Source organism: Agelaius tricolor, unplaced genomic scaffold (assembly GCF_023055355.1).
Source record: "Agelaius tricolor isolate 1412-34295 unplaced genomic scaffold, bAgeTri1.0.p SCAF_64, whole genome shotgun sequence".
NCBI classification, from domain to species: domain Eukaryota; kingdom Metazoa; phylum Chordata; class Aves; order Passeriformes; family Icteridae; genus Agelaius; species Agelaius tricolor.
The window spans coordinates 414,044-437,872 of NW_027269324.1; the positions used below are offsets into that span (position 1 = coordinate 414,044).

A 23,829-nucleotide genomic window follows, 5' to 3' on the forward strand; every position below is an offset into this window, starting at 1 on the left:
AACACCAAGTACCTTCAAATAACTGAAGTACCCTGAAGCATTAATGAGCCCCACTGAGTGTTGTTACTGACAAAGCCTCTCCAGGGACTAATTACAGCAGATAATTGGAGTCCATGATTGCACAAACCTCTCAGAGACTCCAAGGCAAAAGCCAAACCCAAAGTCCTTTGAAAAACCTGCAGTCCCTGCAGGGAGCATGAAGGAGCCCCCAGGGCCATTGCTGAGCAAGGCTCCCCAGGGACTCCTTGCAGCAGATCCTTGAGGCCACTGGGATGTGGGCCAGGGGGGGATGCTGAGGGCAGGACAAGGGGCTGACAGTGCCCAGCCTGGCTGGGGCTGTGCCAGGAGGCCCCAGGGCCTCAGGACAAGGTGTCTCCTCCCAGCCCTTGCTGGCACAGGCCCTGCTGTGCCCCAGGGCACCAAGACTTGGCTTCTCTTTGTCCCCACCTGTCATCACTGCCTGCAGTTCTCTGCTCTGCCTGGGGCCTGGGGACACTTGCTCAGTCGTGTCCCTCAGTGGGACCCATTAAAAGTCCAAGAAACTTTGGAGTTGGATTCTGAATTGGAGTTCTGGAGAAGTTTCTTCAGCTGCCTCTCAGGGACTGATGTTCAGGGCCTGAGCACAAAGGCCCAGAGGCTGATTAAAGTCCTTGTGCTGTGTCTGTGCTGCTGAGCTGGGCTGGGCTCCTGGCACAGAGGCAGCTCCTGGTCACCAAGAAGAGTTCAAAAGCACATTTCTCTTGATGAGCAGCTCTTGTGCCAGCCCAGCAGGGCTGGGGCACTGCCTGCAGCCAGCCTGGGCACAGCACAGAGGCACAGAGGGGTTAAACTCAGCCTGGGCTGGGAGCACAGAGCAGAGCTCACTCAGGGCTCACTAGAGCAGAAATCATCCCAGGTTTGAAGCAGTCATTCCCTGGCTGTGGGAAGAGAAGCTGCAGTTCCTGCAGGGATCCCCTGGAGCTGGCACATCCCACAGCTTTTAGGACCTTTCAGGAGGACTCTCAGGGCTGCTCCAGGGCAGGGCTGTGGCCCTAGGGCAGGGCTGGCTTTCCCTGCTACCCCAGCCCAGGCACAGCCCAAGGCAGCTCCTGTTGCCAGGCTCTGCTGCAGGGCTGAGCAGCCGGGGCTGCAGCCAGGGGTGCCCAGGGCTGTCCTGCAGAGCAGGGTCCTGCAGCCCAGGGCGCTGTGCTGGGGCAGGGACTCTGCTGCCTGCCAGGGACAGCTCTCAGCCAGCCCTGGCAGCTGCTCCCAGCGCTGGGGAGAAGCTCTGGGGGGAAGGAGCCGCCCTGAGCAGGGCAGGGGCTGCTGCTGAGAGGGGCTGGGTGGGGCAGAGCTGCTCCCAGCTCCAGACCAGCCTGGGCACTGCTCCGGAGGGCACTTCCCAAAGAAGGTAAGCCTGGGATTGATGGAAAGATCGGGAGCTTTCCTGAGAGTGTTTTCAATTTCCTTCTTGGAGAAGGATGGGAAAGTTGGGGTGTTGGCAAAAAATTTTTGATTTTTACACATTTTTGATATATTCATAGCTCTGTAAATTACTATTATATAGTTATAAATCTACAATCCTTACTTAACACTACTAAATTCCTATTAACTATATTAAACTGCTCTTATATACTTATATTATTATAATCCTTAATTAACTCTAGTACGTTTCCTAACCATTCTCTTAGATTTTAGAACAATAAGCTGACTGTCTAAATACATTCCTGAAATACTGTCTTATCAGTCTTATTATCAAATAGTCCTATTTTCAGGAAGAGAACCTACAAAACCATTTTTTTTATTGACTAGATAAATGAGCAGTCATAACAAAAAGTGAAGGTAAAGAAGCCCTTGGACCTATTCCAATGGGTTGAGCCAGGGTGTGTAACCGGGGAAACTGAATCTCCTGTTGGATGCTCCTGTTAAATATCCTAATTAATCAACCTTAATAAATTGTTGAAATCAGGCCCTGGGTGTGCCCCATCCCCACTGGGACACCTGGAAGCTTCCAATTCATGTCTGGTTTTTACTTTACTGTTCTAACACTGTTGCAAGGGGTTTTTTGTTTTCTTTTTTGATTATAGACAACAAGGGGATGAGAGAAGCAGAACAGGAATTGTAATCCAAGAATCCCAGGACATTCTGAGTTGAAAGGGACACACAGGATCATCAAAGGAATGTTTGATCTTTTACAGGGACTGCAAAACTGTAAATTAAGTTGATCAGTGTCTCTGCTGGGAGCCTCCCAAAGGGCCCTCAGCCACTCCTCAGCCCTGCACAGCAGCAGCATCACCTTTGCAGGGCCCAGCAGGGCTCTCCTGAGCTGCCCTTGCCCAGCTGCACACAGAGCCTGCCCCAGCCAGGGCCCTGCACACAGGCAGGTTTCTGTAGGGCCCCAGCCGGGGCACACAGGCTGGGATGGGCTCTGTGAGCGCTGGCAGGGACAAGGCTCCTCTCAGGAGGGAATGTCCAGGCCCAGGGAGATGCTCAGGGAAGGAGAGGGGGCTGAAGAGAGCAGGGCTGGGGGCACGGGGGAGGGCAGAGCTGCCACAGCTGAGGAAATGCTGCTGGGTTTGCCTAGGGAGCCGTGAGTGTCCTTGGCACAAGGGGGTGCTGAGACCTTGCCCAGAGACCTCGAGAGAGGGTGAGACATTCAGGGATCCCTCTGCTCTGGGCAGGGTCTGGTTTATCCCAGGGTGACCCGGGAGTGTGACTGGGCTCTGATTGAAGCCAAAGGTGCAAAGCCAGGGCAGTTGGGAACAAGCCCATCCAGCCCCTCACCTTCCCTCAGCCACAGGGAATCCTTTATCTCTCCCATCTCTCTATGGCAAACTCTGAGTGCAGCAGAAATGTTGGGGATTTGTGACCTCAGAAAGCCAGAAATGGTGTGTGGGCAGAAAAAATTACTTAAATCAACTCCTGCCATCGATGTCCTAAGGAGCTGTGAGTGCAGAGGCTATCAAGCCTTTCTGAAATAGCAGTCATTACCCTGACAAATCCTTAACACCTAGTTTTGTCCCTCTGCCACATGGCCACACACCCAGGGCATCAGGGCAGGGATGGCTCCTCGAGAGCCCCCACACACAGGCCTGGCTGCTCCTTGCACACTCAGCCAGCACAACTGGAGCTCAGGCAGGGACCTGGGTGAAGGTTTTCCCAGAGCAGGAACAAGGCTGGGTGAGTCCCAGCGGGGCAGTCTGCAGGGAATGGCCCAGGTTTGGCCCAAAGCAGCCTCTGCTGATATGTCACTGTCCTTTCTCCATGAACAGGTGCCCATGTGCAGCCCCAGCAAATGTCCAACAGCAGCTGCATCATGCCCTTCTTCCTGCTGGCATTGGCAGACACGCGGCAGCTGCAGCTCCTGCACTTCTGCCTCTTGCTGGGCATCTCCCTGGCTGCCCTCCTGGGCAACGGCCTCATCATCAGCGCCGTAGCCTGCGGCCACCACCTGCACACGCCCATGTTCTTCTTCCTGCTCAACCTGGCCCTCGCTGACCTGGGCTCCATCTGCACCACTGTCCCCAAAGCCATGCACAATTCCCTCTGGGACACCAGCAACATCTCCTACACTGGATGTGCTGCTCAGCTCTTTTTCTTTCTCTTCTTCATTTCAACAGAGTTTTATCTGCTGACCATCATGTGCTACGACCGCTACGTGTCCATCTGCAAACCCCTGCACTACGGGACCCTCGTGGGCAGCAGAGTTTGTGCCCACATGGCAGCAGCTGCCTGGGCCAGTGCCTTTCTCTATTCACTGCTGCACACGGCCAATACATTTTCCCTGCCCCTGTGCCATGGCAATGCCCTGGGCCAGTTCTTCTGTGAAATCCCTCAGATCCTCAAGCTCTCCTGCTCAAATTACTCCCTCAGGGAACATGGGTTAATTGCAGTTAGTGCCTGCTTGCTATTTGGCTGTTTTGTGTTCATTGTTTTCTCCTATGTGCAGATTTTCAGGGCTGTGTTGAGGATCCCCTCTGAGCAGGGACGGCACAAAGCCTTTTCCACCTGCCTCCCTCACCTGGCCGTGGTCTCCCTGTTCCTCAGCACTGGCACATTTATCTACCTGAAGCCCCCCTCCATGTCCTCCCCATCCCTGGATCTGTCCCTGTCAGTTCTGTACTCGCTGGTGCCTCCAGCCCTGAACCCCCTCATCTACAGCCTGAGGAACCAGGAGCTCAAGGCTGCAGTGTGGAGACTGATGACTTGATGGTTTCAGAAACATAAAACTGCTGGAGAATTTCTGTAAATAACTTGTAATAAAACTAGTTTTTGGTCCTTCTTGTTAGTTTCATTTTGGAGATTTCTTTCCTTTGTTTTAGTTTCTTCATATTGTCCACAAAGAAATGTCAATATTTGTGCCATTGGTCATTTTGTTTTCTCCACCTTCCCTGTGCCCACAGACTGTGTCAATGAGGGGCTGTGCTCTTGGTGTATTTAAAGGAAGTAAAAGATCTCCCAGCAAAGTTTTCTGCAGAGATCCCCTTGTGTTCCCTTCTCTGGAGCAGCAGCAGCAATGTCTGTGTGCAGAGCTGGGGCAGATCAGTGCTGGAATAGCAGCTCTGCTCCTGCTGGCCACACCATTCCTGATCCAGGCCAGGAGCCATTGGCCTTCTTGGCCACCTGGGCACACTGCTGCCTCCTGTCCAGCCTGCTGTCCATCAGTCCCTGCAGGTCCCTTTCTGCCTGGCTGCTGTCCTGGAACTCTGTCTCCAGCCTGTAGCACTGGGGCCAAATATCAGGGCCTTGCACTTGGATTTGTTAAACCTCACCTTGTTGGATTCATCCCCTGGATCCAGCCTGTCAATGTTCCTGTGCAGTCCACTCCTATGTTCCTTCAGATCAAAACTTACGTCCAGCTTGGTGTCATCTGCAAAGATGTCCTTGGTTCCATGGGGCCCCTCAGTGTCACAATGGCCTCTTGGTTACACCAGGCAGTGTCACACTGGTCTCCTTGGTTCCATGAGCCCATGCAGGGCAACAATGGACTCCTTGCTTCCATGGGGCCCCAAAATGTGACAATGGACCCCTTGGTTCCATGGGGCTTCACAGTGCCACAATGTTCTCGTTGGTGCTGCAGTTTCACAGTGGCCCCTTGGTTCCATGGGGCCCCAGGGTGTCACAATGGCCCCATGGTCACATGAGGTCCCACACTGTCACCATGGTCTCTGTGGTTCCACAAGTCCCCTCAGTGTCACAATGGACTCCTTGTCCACGAGGCCACACAGTGTCACAGCATTATTCCAGATTCCTCAAGGCCCCATCGTGTCACAGTGGCCCCTTGGTTACACAGGATCCTGCAGTGTCACAATGTCCCCTTGGTGCCATGAGGCCCCGCAGTGTCAGAACGGCCCCTTGGTTCCACTGGGCCCTGCAGTCTCCCAATGGTCTCCTTGGTTTTGCAGTGTCAAAATGGTGAAACCCCTTGGTTACACGAGGCCCTGCAGTGTCACAATGGCCTCTGTGGTTCCACGAGGGCCCAGAGTGTCATGGGGCACTCCCTGGTTCCATTTTGCCCCAGAGCACCACCATGGACCCCTGGTTCTGTGGGGATGCACGGTGTCACCATGGTCCTCTTAGTTCCACGAGGCCCTGCAGTGTCACAATGGCCCCAGAGTGTCCCAATCATCAGAGAATGACAGAATCAAATAGGCTGGAAAGGACCTTTGGGATCATCAAGTCCAACCAATGCCCTAATACTGCCTTGCCACCCAGACAATGCCACTAAGTGCCCTCACTGGAGAGGGACAGTGACTCTGCCACCTCCCCCCTGGCCAGCCCCTTCCAGTTCCCACTCACCCTTTCTGTGAAGAACTCCTTCCTATTGTCCAGCCTGAGCCTCCCCTGGCGCAGCTTAAGGCTGTGTCTTCTTGTCCTGCCCTCCAGCAGATCCACACTCACACCCAGCTTGGTGCCATCTGCAATTTGTGAATGCTGGACTCGATCCCCTCACCCAGATCATCAGTGAAGATATTAAACAGGACTGGGCCCAGCACAGACCCCTGGGGACAGCACCAGTGCCTGGACACCAGCTGGGTGCAGCACCATGCCCACCACTCTCTGGGCCCAGCCTCCAGCCAGCTCTTAAATCTCCCAGCAAGGAGGGAACCCGCCCAAGCCGTGGGCTGCAGCTTTTCCAGGGAATGCTGTCAGAGACAGAGTCAAAGGCTCTGCTGGAGTCCAGGCACACAACATCCACAGCCTTTCCCACATCCACAGCTGGGTCACCTGGGCATAAAAGGAGACCAGGTTGGTCAGGCAGGACCTGCCACCCCTAAATCCACGCTGGCTGGCTCTGATCCCTGGGCCATCCTGTGGGTGCCCTGTGATGGCACTCAAGGTGATCTGTTCCATAACCTTGCCGGGCACCCAGGTCAGGCTGACAGGCCTGGAGTTCCCCAGCTCCTCCTTCCAGCCCTTCCTGGGGATGGGCTCACACTGGCACCTCCAGTGCTCTGGGACCTCCCTGCTGAGCCAGACTGATGGTAAATGATGGAGAGCAGCCTGGGGAGCTCATCCACAGCTCCCTCATCCCCCTAGCATGGATCCCATCAGATCCCATCCACCTGTGAGCATCTGAGTGGCTCAGCAGGTCAGCAGCTGCTTCCTCCTGGATTCCAGGGGGCTGTTCTGCTTCCTGTGCCCATCTACCAGCTCAGGAGAACACTTGTCCTGAGAACAGCCTGTCCTAATATTGAAAATTGAGACAAACAAGGTGTTAAGTAGCTCAGCCCTTTCCTTATCTTTAGTTACTCTATTCTCTACTGCATCCAATAAATAGTAGAGGTTCTTCTTCTCCCTACTTTGGCAACAATTTTTTTTTTAATAAAAACCTTTTTTTTTACAGAAGCCGCCAGGTTAAGTTCGAATTGAGCTTTCACATCTCAACTTTTCTTTCTGAATAACCCATTAAAATCATTAAATGCTTCCTGAGTTGCCAGTCCTTTTATCCCCGGAGTTCCCACAAAAGCTCCATGGGCAGCCAGGCCAGTCATTGTCCTTACCAGCTCATCTTTTGTCACACTGGGACAGGCTGCTCCTTCCCCCTTAAATTACCTTCTTGAAATGTGTGTCCTTCCTGGACCCCTTTGTTTTTAAGGGGTGTTTCCCTTAAAAAATCAGTACCCAATTTGGCACTCCCCAGATCTGCATCCTAAACAGGCCAAAGTCTGCCCTTCCTAATTCCAGTGTGGAAGTTTTGTTGCTGCCCCTCCTTCTTTCACAGAACATGGAAAACTTGATTATTTCATGGTCACTGTGCCCCAGGCAGCCTCTGAGCCCCACATCTGCCCCCAGCCCTTCTCTGTTTGTGAACAGCAGCAGACAGAGCTTTCCTTGGCAGTGGGAGTGTTACCAAACATTCAGTGAAACAGAAAACTCCTTAACCCCAGTGTAGCACTAAGAAGCAGCATTCTTTATTCAGCTGGATGCACGGGGGAGAGCTCCTCCCAAAGCCCTGCATGCTGAGCACAGGAAAGTTTCTGTTTATATTCTGTATTTTGCTCACATATTCATTGATTGTCCTGGACTAAACATACATATGATAATCATTTCCCCAAAATCATCAGCATATTCCCCCTCCCTTTACCCATGTGTTCTTCTGTCCTGGGGGTCTCTCTGGTGGTCCCTGGTGGTCGTGGACCCCAATGTTCCAGTGGGCCTGGCTGAGCTGGCAGGACCCTGAGGCTGCTGAACGTCCAGTTCCCCTTCTCACACAATGGGCCTTGTGTGGTTTCCATAGGCCTGGGGATGTGGAGAACAAGCTCCAGGTGTGAGCTCACCTGGTGTAGGCAATTGATCATCTGGTAACATGAGGTCACAGAGTGGGCTATGACATCACAGAGTGGGTCATGTGAGGTCATTGAGCAGCTGTGACATCATAGACTGCCTCTGTGACATCACAGAGCCAGTTGTGACATCACAGGGCAGAGGTCTAACATCCCAGAGAAGACTAAGACATCACAGAATTGGCTGTGACATCAGAGACTGCCTGTGTTACATTAGAGAAGGGGCTGTGAGCTCACAGAGCAGGCTGTGACATCCCAGAGGGGGTGTGTGACATCCCAGCAGGGCTGTGTCAGGTCACTGGGTTGGTCACTCCGCCCCAGCTCCCCCTCACAGTTTCTCCCAACAAGTCCAATGCTGTCCATGCCCAGCGGGGTCCCTGTCCCCCGGGATCCCCCTGGCCCACCTGGAGCCACAGCCTCCACCAAAGGATGTTCCACAGGATCCACCCCAGAGCCTGACATGGGGACAAGGGGCCAGGGCTGTGTGACCAGGACATCAAGGACGGGGATTATCCAGGTCACTGTGGCCTGGCTTGGGTTGCCCAGGGCAGGAAAGATGTCTGGCAGCTGGAGCAGGGTCTGGGAAGGGCCTCCAAGGTGGGGCTGGAGCCCTTGGGCTGTGAGCAGAGGGTGAGGGAGCTGGGCTTGTCCAGCCCAGAGCAGGGAAGGCTGAGGGGCTCCTCATCCCAGCCTGGCAGTGCCAGTGAGGAGGGGATGGAGAACACAGAGCCAGGCTCTTCACTGGGGGGCCTGGTGGGAGACAAAAGCCAATGGGTGGGAGGGGAAAGAGGGGAGATCAGCCAGGACAGGAGGAGATGAAATGAGTCAGGCTGGTTTCAGCATTTCCTCAGCACCAAGAGCAGCCTGGCCTCCCTTCTCAATCCACCACTGACAGCTTTGCAAATCAGGAATTGTTGGAGCTGTTTTGCCCCCACTCCAGGATGAGCATCCTGATACAAGAACTTAATTGTTTTTATATCTGTCACAGAACAATGTTTGTCAAAAATTATTTTAGTATGAAAATCACTTGTGGGTGGTGGACTCATCAGGCATTGCTGGGAAGTTGCACATAGCTCAGGGAAGAGTATGATTGTTACTAAATTGTGTCCTGTTCAACCATGGTCTGTTGGCCATGAAGAGAAACTTTCTGTGCCTCTGAATCTCACCAGTTCCTGAATCCCAAAGGACACAAACCTGATGAGTTGTGGTTCCTACTCCAATGGTGGCACTTGCACCTCCCTCCATCCCCAGAGCAGAGCTCCCTTGTCCCAGAGAGTCCCTGGCAATGCAGGGATGAAGGAAACAGGACGGGCTGGGGGGATCAGGGGCAGGGCAGAGCCAAGGGGAAGAATGACTTTTGCATTGGATGGAGCTGTGCCTTCCCTTGGCTTTGTTGGCTGACAAGAAATGAACATCCCTCTGTGTCTTGGGCAGCTCCTTCTCCAAGGAAAGCAGGTGGGAGTTGGAGCCAAGGAGCTGGAACCTGCAGGTGCAGCCTGGGCTGGAGGGAGCTCAGATTTGCACAAGGCTGCTCTGAGTGCCAGGGCTTGGATGGGGGAAATGGTGGGGTGGGGGTAGGGACAGAGTGTGATTGATTGTCAGCCATGAAGGGTCTTGATTTTTATATCTATTCAAACTGCATGAGGAGGTACTTGGATTCAATGTCCATTGGAGATTGCACTTATCTATGAATTAACAGGAAAACAAAACTAACAGGACCTAAAAAATCTTTTCTCGCTGTCTTTTTAAATATCATGTATTCAGTTTGAATACACTACTGAAATCTACTTAACCACAAAGGATTTGTAAATTAAAATCAAATGATTCCCAGAGGCTTGGCATGTTAAGGTGTTCTGAATGTTAATGAACCCTGGGATACTGAATTCCTGCACTGAAGAGCTGAAGGCTGAACAAGCCTCTGGAGCAGGGAAATTCAGCAGCAGCCTCTGCAAGTTGCTGAGGATGTCAGCAGCCCCCACTGAAGCCATCCCTGCCCAGAGACCGTGGGGGAATGGGCAGACAAGGAGAGCATCCCTGGGGCTGGGGCAGCACAACTCAGAGGCACCAGCGGCTCCAGCTGGGCAATGGAGTGTGGAATGTGGCTGGGAAAGCCCTGCCTGGGCTGGGCCAAGCAGCACACAGAAGCCCTGACCCCCATCCCCCAAACAACTCTCTCAAAGAGACATTTAAAAGGAATTACAATTGTATCCTCTTTTATATGCTGGAGAAATACCAACAAGAGATTCTCAGGTGCCCAAAAGAACCAAACAGACTTTACTGGGAGCTTTAAAAAAATTAGAGAAACTTTGGCAAAATGTTTAATATGACATTCATTCAACAAAAAAACACTTTTCAAAGCATTGACTTGGCCCATTCAGCTTCGCCAATTCTAAGACTGTTCTATTTAAATTTAATCAAAATTTGCAAGAAGAGGGAATTAGATGATGAAGACACAGAAAGAGAGAAAGACAAAAAAGATACAGAGAAGCACATACAGAGCTACCAACTCCTGGAATCCAGCAGTGTTCAGATGGAAATTCCAAGAGGAGGGAGGGTCAAGATGTGTGCTTGCCTTGTGGTCAGCCTTCAATAGCCCTTGGTCTCCCTGGGCCCTTCCCCCAGGTGGGGCTTGGGCTCATTTGGTCCCTCAGGAGCTGGGCTGGGGCTGCAGAGGTGGCTGTGGAGCATTGCCTGTGCTGTGCCAGGGACTGGCAGCCACTGCTGGGGTGGGATAGAGGCTCTGGGGGGATTGGGGTTCCAGGGTAGGGCAGGGCTGGGGTTCCAGGGCAGGGCAAGGCTGGACCTGCCCCTTCCTCATCCACACACAAAATGTTTTGAGCCAACATTCTCCTCCGGTCTCTCACAGTAAGGCAATGTTGCAGGTGAAATCCCAATTCTGGCCATGGGCACCTGGATGAGAAGGAAAATTATTTTCCATAGAAGGGGAAGCACACACCCCCTATGTTTAGAAGGCATGTGAGAGCCTCACTAGGCCAAGGCCAGCCAGACTTGTCAGGAATGGCAGATTTTGTCTGGGAGCAGTCTTTGTTTTTAGGGAATTTTGGAGGTGCAAGCCCAATCTCAGCCATGGGCATCTGGAGAAGCAGGACAGTTCTTTTCCATTGGGAAGGAAACCATGCAGCCCCAGTGTTTCAGCAGCAGATGAGAAGAGACCCTCAACATGCCAAGGTCAGTTGGACCAGTTAGGTGGTCACTGGGAGGCCAAGCCAGCCAGACATGTTCTGTGTTCTTTTGGTTTTATGGTGCCCCATAGTGTCGCAATGGCTCCTTGGACCCATGGGGCCCCGCAGTGTCATAATGGTGACTTAATTCCATGGGGTCCAGCAGTGTCACAATAGACCCTTCTTTCAATTGGGTTCCACAGTGCCACCGTGGCCCCAAGGTTCCAGAAGGCTCCGCAGTGTCACAATGGTCCGAATGATGCCATTAAGCCCCACGGTGTCACGATGGTCTCCATGGTTCCCCAGGCTTCCACAATGTCACAGGTCTCCTCTGTTCCATGAGCCCTGCAATGTCACAATGGACCTTTGGACCCTGGGGGTTTGCAGTGTCACAATGGTCTCCTTTGGCTCCACAGTGTCACAATGGACCATTGATGACACAAGGCCCCACAATGTCACAATGGACCTTTGGTTCCATGCAGCCCTGCAGTGTCATAAAGGCCTCTTGGTTTCACAAGGCCCCATAGTATCACAGTGGTGCACTTGGTTCTGTGGGGACTCCCAGGGTTACAATGGTCTCACTGGTTCCATGAGGCCTCACAGTGTCACAATGCTTTGCTTACTCCATTGGACCTCACAGTGTCACAGTGGTCCCTTGGTCTCACAGGGCCCCACAGTGTCACAATGGTCCCTTGGTCTCACAGGGCCCCACAGTGTCACAATGCTCCCTTGGCTCCATGGGCCCTGTGCTGCTGCATTCCCCCCTCCCCTTCTCAGGCCGCCCTGCCAGCTGAGAAATGCTCCTTGGGCCTGGGCCTTGGCCAACAGCCCCTGGGCTCAGCTCCTCTGCAGCTCATCACAAACACTGTCTGCTCCAGGCACTGCTGCTGCCCACCCAGCTCCTGCTTTCTGGAGCAGCAGCCCCGGGAGCTGTTTCTGTTCCCTCCGAGGCACAACATCCCTGTTCTCACACTGCCAAAGAAAGCTGTTGGTGCCAAGTGCGGCCAGGATGACTTAACCTTACCTACATTGCCTATAGGTAAGGTTAAGTCACAAGGTCTAAGTGAAGTTAAACACTGCTAGGAGTTGTTGTTTTCCTAAGTTATTATGTTTAATATAAGTTATAAGCTAAGTTAAATACTGTGAAATGTTACTCCGCTGTTAAATTAAAAAGTCATAGGTTATAAGTTAGATTAAATCCTGCTAAATGCTGCTTTTTCCTAAATTATGAAATTGAAGGTATCAGTAAAGGTTAAGGTATAAGTTCAGTCCTGTTAACTTTGAGCTCTGTTAAGCTTTTGGGCCATATTCCTTTCATCCTTGCTCTCACTGTCCTTGTGTCACACACACACACAGGGACAGTTCTCAGTTCATTTCTGGTTTGGTTGCCTGGATTTGGTTTGGTTTTGTTGTTGCTTTGTTTCCTTGGTGTGCCTGAAGTGTCCAGTCAGGAGCAGAGTGACTCTTGCCAAGGAACTCTGTGCCGCTGCCCCTTAATATTAAATCTGGTTTTTGCTGATCCCTTGCTGGGGATTTTTTCAGCGCTCTCAAGGCCTCATTGGTACCAGGTTGAAGGAGGCCTGGCCCAGGCTCTGGCCCTGGGGGACACGGGGATGCTGCCAGGGGTCCCTGTCCCCCTGTGCCACCCCCAGGGCCCCGGCCCCCCGTCCCCGTGTCAGGCTCTGGGGTCAATCTCGTGGAACATCCTCTGGGGGAGGCTGCGGCACCGGGGGCGGGGGGACCCGGGGGGACAGGGGACCCCGCTGTGCACGAGCAGGGTTGGACTGCTCTGGGGGGAACTGTGAGGGGGCCAGGGCAGAGTGACCTCCCCAGGGACCTCACACAGCCCCTGTGATGTCACACAGCCCCTGGGATGTCACACAGCCCCCTGTGATGTTACACAGCCTCCCTGTGATGTCAGAACCCATTCACTGATGTCACAGAGCCACATTCTATTATGGCAGAGTCTGATCTATGGCCCCTCATCCTACTCCATGATGTCACAGCCATCTCTGTGATGTCACAACCCCCTCAGTGATGCCACAAAACCCTCTCAATGATGTCATACTGCCACTCTTTAATGTCACAGCACACACTTTGACCTCACAACCTGCTCCATGGTGTCATACAGCCATGCCATGATGTCACAGCCTGCTCTGTGATGTCACAGAGTCTCTCTATGGTGGTGTAGTGACTCAGTGACCTCACACAAAAACTCTGTGATGTCATAGCCCAATCTGTGACCTCACACAGCCCACTCTGTACTGTCACACAGCCCCTTGCTGACATCACAGCTGCTCTGTGCCTCCATGACACAGCCACAGAGGAGCTGCTGTGACACTGCCCCCTCTGGGACATTCCACAGACCCTGCCAGTGCTGAGCCCCTGGGAGCTCTGACTGTGCCTGCTGGTGTCCCTGAGGGGCCCTGGCAGTGCCCCAGCCCTGCTGGGCTGTGCACAGGAGCTGCTCCTGGCCAGAGCTGTCTCTCTGCAGCTCTGCTGCTCTTGCCAGGAGCTGCCTCTGGGCCAGGAGCCCAGCCCAGCTCAGCAGCACAGACACAGCACAAGGACTGTAATGACCCTCTGGGGCTTTGGTGCTCTTTGTGTCTGCCATGGTCAAAGTGCTGCCCAAGTTGGCTCTGTCAGGGCTGTCTTGCAGCTGCTGCCCATCCCTGTGCCCTGTGCAGCCCAGACTGTCCCACGATGTCCCTGCCCTGCGCCTCTGTCCCTGCAGGCTGTCGGCATCCCCCGGCTGCCCCACCTGTCTGGGCCCTTCCTTTGCTGACAGCTCTGCCTCCTGCCTGCCTCTGCCTGCCCACACAAAGCCTGGGGCTGATACCAAAAGGGTTAATTCAATTTTTACTGTGCCTGTGAACTTTCAGCACAGGAACAATGCATGCAGGGGCTGCTTTCCCAGCAAGGATGGTTGGAAGAGAAGATGAAGACATCTGGCTCAAGAATGCAGTGATAGAAAAAGCAAGGGCTGAATCTGGGAACCTGGAGTGGGTTTTATGGAAATGGGTAAATTTCAATGTACATATTGACTGTATATAAGCAATACACTTATACAATCACATGTCCATGTAAGGAGTTATCACCTGCTGGACCTCAGCCCTGAATAAATGCTGCTCTCTTAAACATGAAATTCGTGTTAAGAAGTCTTATTCTGATTTTTTGGCCATTTGGTGACAGCAGAGGCTCACAGAAACAAGGATCCAGCTGTGACACTTGGAACCTCGTGGAACAAAGGGTCCATTGTGATGCAGTGGAACCCCATGGAACCGAAAGTCCATTGTATCAGAGCAAGGCCTCGTGGAACCCAGGAGACCATTGCTGACAGTATGGAAGCTCCTGGAGCCATGGGGTCATTGTGAGAGCTTGGGACTGCGTGGAACCAAGGGTCCATTGTGATACTGCAGAACCTTCTGGAATCAAGGCGGTCATGCTATGCTATGGAATCTCATGGAACAAAGGATCCATGGTGACACTGCAGTGCTCAGACCATTGCTGACAGTGTGGAAGCTCATGGAACCAAGCGTCCATTGTGGCTCTGTAGGGATTCACAGAACGAAGGAGACCATTTTGACACTGTGGAGCCTCATGGAACCACCTGCCACTGTGACACAGTGAGGCCGCATGGAGCCAAGGGGCCATTGAGACACTGAGGAACCTCATGGAACCAAAGTCTATTGTGATGCAGTGGAACCTCATCGAACCAAAGGTCCATTGTTACACTGTGGGGCCCTGTGGAACCAGTGGGACCATGGTGACACCATAGTGCTCCATGGAACCAAGGGGCCATTCTGATTCTGCTTTGCCTCATGGAACCAAGGGGCCACTACAGCACTGCAGGCCCTTGTCGAACTAAGGCGGCCTTGTGACACTGCGAGGCCCTCTTGGAACCAAGGATCCATTGGGATATTGCAGGGCCTCATGGAACCACGGAGAGCATTATGAGCCTTTGGAACCCATTGTAACCAAGGGGTCATTGTAGTACGGAGGGGCCTCATGGAACCAAGGAGGGGCCTCATGGAACCAAGGGGACCACAGTGACACTGTGGGGCTCCATGGAACAAAGGGGCCATTCTGACACCAATGAACCAAGGAGGCCATTGCTGTGCTATGGGGCATTATGGAACCAAGGAGGCCATTGTGACACATGAGGCCAAGTGGAACCAAAGGACCATTGTGGCACTGCAGGGTCTCATGGAACCAAGGGCACAATAGTGACACTGTGGGGCTCTGAGGGACCAAAGGGGCATTCTTAAAGTGCAGAACCAAGGAAGCTGTTGTGACATTCTGGGGCATCATGGAGTCAAGGATCCATTGTGAAACAGCACAGCCTTGGGAAACCATGGAGGCCATTTTTACACTTTGAGGCCTTGAGAAACCAAAGGTTCATCACAGCACTTTGCGTCCCCATGGAACCAAGGAATCCATTGGGACACTATGAGGCCCTGTTGGGCCAAAGGGCAATTGTGGCACTGTGTGGCACTGTGTGGCACCCTGGAACCAAGGAGACAATTGTGACACTACCGGGCCCCATGGAACTAAGGATTCATGGAACAATGTGGGACTCATGGAACCGAAGGTTCATTCTGACATTGCAGGACCTCATGGATCACTGGAGCCCATTGTGACACTTCAAAGCCTCATTGATCCAAGGGGCTCTGCAGGACCTTGTGGAGCCAAGGAGACCATTTTGACACTGCAGGGCCTCATTGAACCAAGGGCCCATTGTGATACTGTGGGACCAAGGAGACCCCTGTGACACTGCAAGGTCTCATGGGAACAAGGGGCCAGTGTGACACAATGGGGCCTTGTGGTACCAAGGATATACAACTTGACACCATCAGTGTGACACTGTGTGGCCTTAGGGATCCAAGGGAACAGGTAACAGATCTGGCTGGTTTGGCCTCCCAGGGGCCACCTGACAAGCCCAGCTGATCTTGGAATGTTGAGGGCTGCCTCTCATCAGCCCCTGGAGAACTGGGGCCCTGTGCTTTCCTTCCTATGGAAAAGAACCATCTGTCTTTCCAGGTGCCCATGGCTAAAATTGATACTCCCCCTGAAAAATTGCCTACATGCAAGGGTTCTCCCAGAAAAAAGGTGCCAGGACAGAGAGCTCTGGCTTGCCTTGGCCTCTGGTGGTCACCTCTTATCTCAAAGAAGCCCTGAAGAAAGTATTTGAACAGGTTTGGCTGCTGGGACATCAATGAGACTCTCATCCTCTGAAAAACTCAGATGCTCTTCTGATCACATGTCTTTTTTTCTATTGTGTATTATGCATGAAATATTATTTTCAGCTAAAAAATATTCTTCTTATCACTCTACCAGTGTTATCTGATGTAAATTTCTCATCTACATATGACTCCAGGTCACCTGAATAAGCAAACAAAAAAAAATCCATCAGGAATTATTTGTCTCTGCTCCCATCTGTCAGATCTCCCCTGGAGCTGGAGGTGCAGCCCCAGCACTGGGGAGGGCTCAGGGGGTCACAAGCCCAGCTCCCACACAGAGAACTTGCAGACCCTGGGGTGCTCTTCTTGGCCCCTGCACGCTCAGCCAGGCTGAGATGGACACTGATGGTTTCTGGGCCAGGCTCTTGGAGCCCAGCCCAGCTCCCTGAAAGCTCTGCCAGCTGCCCTGAGCTCTGGGCAGCACCAAGGGCCTCTCTGAGCCCAGCCCAGCCCAGCCGGCTCTGGCCCCACAGCTCTGCTCAGGCCAGGCTGCTCTGGGCACTGGCCCCACGGCCTCAGCCCCTGCCAAGGGCACAGCAGCAGCTGCAGCTGCCACAGGACTCAGCCCCAGCCATGGGGGAAGGTGCTGGGCCAAGGCCAAAGGAGGCTCCCTGGCTGCCCTGCTCCCCTCGGCCTGAGGTGCTGAGAGCTGTGCAGCCCCTGCTGCCATCCCATCTGCCCAGGGCAGCACAAGAGCCCTGGCCTTGGGGCCCTCAAGAGCTGTTCCTGCTCCAGGCCCAGGGCCCATGCCAAAGCTGGGACAGCCACAAAGCTGTGCCCATTGCTGTTCATTGCTGCTCTAAAAGGGATGGATCTGCAGCCACTTAGAGGTTGGTGATGAATTTTACTGCTCCAGAGGCCACTTCTTTCTTGATCTCTTCAGGAATTCACTGGAAAAGGCTCATAAATATTTGTTCGAAACACCTGAATAAAAGCCCCAAGGAATAATCTAAGACTTCAATTCTTCTGTGCTTAATTAGACAAATTTCAGAAGTGTTTTCAATGTGAATCTGCTATATTGATAAAAAAGCAGAGAGAACTGTTTTGTCCTGATTTCTTTTCCTGTTTATAGATTGATATCAGCAATGTCCAATTGATATTGACAACCAGCACCTTCTAATGCAGTCTGAATAGATATGAAAATCAAGACCCTTCATGGCTGACAATCAATCAGAATTTTTCCCCACCCCCTCCCTACCATTGCCCTCATCCAACCCCTGGCACTCCTATGGATCAGGAATGGTGTGGCCAGCAGGAGCAGGGCAGGGATTCTTCCCCTGTGCTCAGCACTGGTTCGGCAGCACCTCGAGTGCTGTGTCCAGTTCTGGGCCCCCAATTTAGGAAGGACATGGAGGGGCTGGAGCATGTCCAGAGAAGGGCAACAAGGCTGGTGAGGGGTCTGGAGCACAAGTCCTGTGAGGAGTGGCTGAGGGAGCTGGGCTTGTTTATCCTGGAGAAGAGGAGGCTCAGGGGAGACCTCATCACTCTCTACAACTCCCTGTGACAGGAGGGTGCAGCCAGGTGGGGGTTTGGAATCTTTTCCCAGGGAACAGTGACAGGACAAGAGGACACAGCCTTCAGCTGCACCAGGGGATTTTTAGACTGGACATTAGGAAATATTCTTGACACAAAGGGTGATTGGGCATTGGAATGGGCTGCCCAGGGAGGTGGGTGAGTCACTGTCCCTGGAGGTTTTTAAGGAAAGACTGAGTGCCATGGTCCGGGTGACAAGGTGGTGTTGGGTCCCAGGTTGGCCTTGATGCTCTCCAAGTTCATTTCCAGCCTGGTTGATTCTCTGATGATTGTGACACTGCAGGGCCCTGGGGAAGCAAGGGGCCACTGTGACACTGCAGGGCCTGGTGGCACTAAGAGGACCATGGTGACACTGTGTGTGACATGGCAGCACAGAGCCAAGGGGCCATGGTGACACTGTGGGGCTGGATGGAAGCAAGGAGTCCATGCTGACAGTTTGGGTTCTGCTAGAACCAGGATTTCCCTCTGCTCTAGTGCAGTTCACTAGGTAGGTTTCTTGCTACAGCTATGGAGAAATATTTCAACGAGCTTCTAGGAAATACATATTTCTATTTGAAAGGGTGCCTTTTATTGCTGTCCTATTACACAAGAGGTGATTGCAGCATTCTGTGATTGATATTCATCCAGAGACTCTCCTAAGGAAGTCTAGCCTGCTCAGAGAAGCTGTGCCTTTAAGTCTGACCCAGTGTGGACAACCTTGCTCTACATTCCCCAATGCCATCCTGTCTCTTCTCACTCACCTGGGACCTGCTTTGCTCAGAGAACTGGCTGCACAAAGCCAAAGAGTGGCTTTTCTTCTTTTATTTTTTCAAGCAATCTAAAACTCTTTGAGTTTCCCCATTGCAAACAGACATCCTCCTCAAGTGTGTGCCAAGCCCAAGGTGCCACCGAGACCACTCCAGACCTGCCCTGGGCCAGCTGTGAGGGTGGATCATCATCCCAACCTGCACTGGGCCATTGCAAGGGACTGTTGCCATGGACACTGCAGGGACCCCACTGCTGGCTTTGGCTGCCATGGCAACCCCCATCAGTTCAGGTTTCCTTGGAAAGCAGCCCAAGGAGCCATTTCTGCAGCCAGGTTCCATGGCCCCTTGCCTGCAGAGCTGCTGCTGCCCTGGGCTGCCATGGCAACCCTGAGGACAAAGCGGTGCCAGGGCTGTTCCAGGTACAATTGCAGTGACACTGGTTGGTGCCACCAGGTGCCATGGCAACGGCCACGGGGACCCGTTCCTTGGTTTGGTGCCATGGCAAGCAATGCCCAGAGCCGTTGTGATGGTTGGTGGCCATGGAAAGCTGGCCTGGGCCCCTTGCTCAGGGCTGGTGTCAGTGCCCAGAGCCAGAAGGGATCCCTTGCTGGGGGCTGTGCCATGGCCACCTGCCCTGTGCCGCGCTGGCCGCTCGGGCACCAGGAACCAGCAGCCAAGGGCACTGCCAGGGCCAAAGGCCAGGTCAGCCAGACAGAAAGGGGCAGCGCTGGGCACTGTTTCCATGGCAACCGGCACTGGGGGGGACACCTGGGTCACCTGGCCTGGCAGTTGCCATGGAAAGCCCTGGCAGGCACTGAGGGCACAGCCCCTGGCACTGAGACACTGCTGGGCCGGGTGCTGGGCACAGCGCTGAGCACGCAGAGATGGTTTTGTTCTTGCTGAGCTGCAGCACAGCCAAGGCCTGTCCTGCCCCTCGTCCAGCCACGCTGGGGAGGGGCTGGGGCTGCGGGGGAGCTTGGCAGGGGACACAGCCAGGACAGGTGACCCCAACTGACCCCGGGCACAGCCCAGACCAGAGCACATCATGCTCAGGGTATGAAGGGGGGGAACAAGGAGGAAGGGGGAATTTTGGAGGGAGGCTTTTTGCCTTCCCAGGTAACAGGCAAGAGGGGGCCCTGTTTCACCAGTGGGCAGGGTCACTACCAAAGACACAGACACCAACTGAAGGAATTGTGGCATTTATATCATGCACAGCTGCAAAGAATTACAAAAGGATAAGCTCAGCAAAGCACATCATCATTAGCAAAGAATTACAAAAGAAGCTCAGCAATCCTTCAGAACTCATCATGACATTTTGATGACTAACCCCTTGGTCAAACACTAGAGGTGTTTGTGGCAGACAAAGATTCTGGCTGACTATCAAGGTACACCTTACAGACATCAGTAGTACTTTGGTGACACCGTTCTTCATTCTTTTTTCTCAATCTCATTGGAGTTAGGAACAAGAATTCTGTTGTCCATGGAGCTGGCACCTTTTTAATTCCAGAATAATGCCCCCAGGCCCTTTGCTGTTCAGCTTTACCATGCTGTCTGTGGCTAACAAGGCCTGGGGGGGCCCTTTCCCCTCGGGCTGGAAGGGGCTGGGTCCCAGTCCCTGAGGGGCACCTGGGCTCCTGGATGCAATTCCTATGCAAGTCCCTCAGTGTCACAGCAGCCTTCACATGGAGCCTCGTGGATCAGAGCATTTGCCAAAGGGGCCCTTGGGGCAAACAGGGAGATTTGGTCTGGCAGCATGTGTAAAACAATATCCTGTCAGATCTACTTGTTCTCACACAGAACACTTGGCTGCAGGGACACATCCCCATTGTTCCTGCCCAGGTTTCAGGACTCAGAGTTGTCTTTCCCAGGAGCTGCTCCTTCAGCTGCCTTGGGAGGGCCATTTGGCCTCCGGACCCACACTCTGGCTCCATTATTAGGGCTGCTGGATCCAAACCCTTTATCTCCACAAACGGTGGTGATTGGAGCTGGAGCTCCTTTTTTCACAATCGTTCCTAAAATTGCAATATCAATAATTGTGCTACCCTGTCATGGGGTTGACTAATCCAATCTTGTTCACTATTGTTTCACAGAATTACTGTAATTTCTCCTGGATATTCTGCATCAATTCCTCCTGCCATGACATGAACACTTTGCAAGGCCAAGCTCCAAGGGAGCAGTTACCAAAGCAAAGTGTCCTGGAGGAATCTGAATTCCTGTTTCAGTACTGATAGCTCTCATTTGCTTTGAATTTCTCCTCATTAATTCCAATGCATGAAGGCCCAGCCCTGCAGCCTCTGGGCTGGCCCTGCCAGGGGCCATCACAGCCAGAACAATTTCCCAGGCAGTCCAAGTCTCACTGCCCATGGTTGGATTTGCAAATTGGGGGCAGCCATGCACAGCCAGGGGGTTTCCATTTCCCCCGTGGGCCATTGTTAAGGGCATGGAGCACATCTGGGAGATGGGTTCTCCATGGGCAAAGGTTCCCATCTCCTCATTTTTTCAACTGCTCTTTTAACAACCCCTTCACCCGTTCAACCAATCCTGCAGCTTGTGCATAGTCTGGTACATGAAAAACCCTGCAGGCTTCATCACTGTATTTTTCACAGCAGCAGACAAAGCACTCTGCATCACAGTATCAGCAAACCCTGGGAAAATAGCCAATTTCATCCCTTCCTCCTTTTTTCATTGTCTACAATCTCACAACGTTGACCACTGACAGTAGGGCCCTGGCCAATCCTGTTCTGTAGGGTATTTAGTGTTACATCCCTGAGCAGCCAAAGCTACCAAATTAGTATTGTCAGCACTAATTCACATTATTATTATTTCATATGTAGATATACATATTGATATATATATAGACAGATAGATACAGACATATATATAATATATATATATAAATATACAAATATACAAATACATATATACATATATTAAGGTCTTATTATACAATAAATACATATAGTTATTTAGTATATTGATATTTCACTGGCACAAATGCAGCTGAGCTCAAGATTAAAACCTTCTTCTCTTGCTCCATGTGGGAGCATTCCAACAATAATTGTTCCTTCTGAAGGTGCTGTTTCCATTGGACTCTTAACAAATTCATCTTTGTCTGCCCAAACCCACAAGTCCTTTTCCTTTTCCATGTGCAATTTTTAGATGCATTTGAAGCCATCCAGGGGTGCAGCCTCTTTTACCCGACTGCCCCACTGTTCCCACGGGGCTCCCACCTCAGCCCACTCCAGAGCCAGGGAACTCCAGGGAAGGGCTTCCCATCTGGGAATTTCTGATGGCACTGATTCCTCACATTTACATTTAAAAAGTGACATTTTCTTGGAATCTGGCCAGACTGGGCCAGTTTTGTTTTGCCAGTGGGCAGGGTCAGCACCAAAGACACAGACTCCAACTGAAGGAATCAGTGTCATTTCCTGCAGCTCAAAGCAGCAAAGAATCTCAAAAGGAGCAGCTCAGCAATGCACCCAACCATCCCCACCAAAGATTGCCTGCAGTGATTCAGAAAGATCCAGCCCCAGTTACCCTCAGCCTTTACCATCGCCCAGATGCACACAGCAGCTGGGGAAGCTGTCACAGCCAAGGGCTGCAGAGCCACTCCTGGGCACTGGCAATTCCTGCAGGTGCCTCCAGCCCCAGGTGAGGCTCCAACCCCGCTGGGAGAGGGCCCAGCTCTGACAGTGCTGAATGGACAGACTGACAGCACTTCTAGTGTGGCAACATCTGGTTTCATCCTCCTCTTGGCTCCCTCCCAAAGCCTGGCCAGGGCCCCAGGAGGAACCAAGGGAGGTGACTTTGACCATTCAGCCTCAAACAAGGCCAGATGTCAGATTTCATGGCCTGGTCTGGCTTCTAAATACACAAAGGTCTATACATGTTTCACTAAGGAGTGGCTACATCTATCACAGTGCTAATGACCATGCATATCTCATCAGGGAGCAGATACAAAGATAACCTTTGCTTGGAAGGTTCATCCAGAGGCCACCTTGGGCTCAGGGCCTGCTGTCCAGGCCTCACTCAGGGCTGCTGTCCAGGCCTTGGCACTTCAGGGACGTGCTTTAGTGCTGGGCTTGGCACTGCTGGCTGAGCGGCTGCACTGGGTGAGCTCAGAGGGCTTTTCCAAGAGAAAGGATTCTGTGATTCCATGATTCTATCCACTGCATTCAGCTGGGGCTATTTTAGCAGCATTCATTTGCTCAGAAAGTCTCCTCTTGCCCAGCTCCTGTGGCCTGAGGCTTCAGCTCCTTCAGCTCCTGGTGCTGAGCTGCTCATGCTGAACGAGACCACTCGGAGAGACGAATCCAGTCCATGCAATTCCTTCTGGGACACGGAGAAGGGAGGCTGTGCAAACAGGAGCATTGTTTGCTGTGGCCTCCTCTCTGCCCTTCACGCCTTTCAGCGCTTTGAAGCAGCCAAGAGCTTTCTCCAGGAGTGCAATGGAGCAGCTGTTCCTGCTCCTGGCTCTGGCTCTCTCCAGTCTCTGCCCTTGCCTGCTTCTGTCCCTCGTGCTGTGCCCTCTGTTCCCCCAGGGCCCGCTGGCTGCTGCCCAGGACTGTGGCACTGGCCCAGATCCAGTGCTCCAGAGCCTCCTTTCTGTGCCCTTGGAGCTGCCTGGGCACAGCAGCCTTTTCCATCTGCAAGCTCCCCATGGACAGGGAGTGCCCAGCTCTGTTCCTTGCACAGCCTCCAGGAGCCCAGGGCTGCCATCTCAAGTCCCTGCTGGCTCTGGGGGCTCCCAGGTGCCTCAGGCTGCTGTGACACCGCTGCACACGGGAGGGAACAGGGGCAGGGGCTGTGCTGAAAGTCAGCTCCATCTGCTGCTGCTGCTGCTGCTGCTGCTGCTGCTGCTGCTGCTGCTGCTGCTGCTGTGGGGTCATTTGTGCAGCCCTGGCCCAGAGTCAGGGATCAGATGCTGCCAGTCTCTTCCAGCCCTGGCTGCTCAGAGGTTGGCCTTGGAGCCTCAGGTGGCCAAAGGCAGCTGCTCCTGGTCCCTTTGTGTGCCCGTGTTCAGCAGTGCTGCTCCATCAGTCTGTGCCCAGCAACGGGGAAAAGCCTCAGCCCTGCAGGGCCAGGAGCTGCTGGGCTCTGCCTGAGCAGCTCAGCCAGCAGGAAGGGAGCTGCTCCACACAGGAACCAGGAGCAAAGGACATTCCTTCTGTAGGACATGTTTTCTATTTACAGGAATAAAAGGAAAAAGAAAAAAAACTATATAAAATGTTAAAGATGAAAACAAAACCCAAGTGTTAGTGAAAAACTTCTGAAACTTGCATTAAAGAGGTAAATGATCTTTTTTAAAAGGGAACTCAGTTATTTACATTGTAAATGTGCTGATGGCATGGATCCATCTTAC

At 52.8% G+C, this 23,829-nt stretch overlaps 2 protein-coding genes and 1 pseudogene across 2 annotated transcripts in view; 2 read left to right on the top strand and 1 right to left on the bottom strand.

Annotated features, from left to right (window-relative positions):
- LOC139605317 (uncharacterized) overlaps positions 1-23,829 on the bottom strand; it is an 850,331-nt gene that overhangs the window by 261,087 nt on the left and 565,415 nt on the right.
- The window catches only part of LOC139605305 (zinc finger protein 420-like), a 52,596-nt pseudogene that overhangs the window by 8,822 nt on the left and 19,945 nt on the right, over positions 1-23,829 (top strand).
- LOC139605306 (olfactory receptor 14J1-like) lies at positions 3,620-4,189 on the top strand. Its single transcript, XM_071456668.1, has one exon. The coding sequence runs from the start codon at positions 3,620-3,622 to the stop codon at positions 4,187-4,189; it is 570 nt and encodes a 189-aa protein (XP_071312769.1).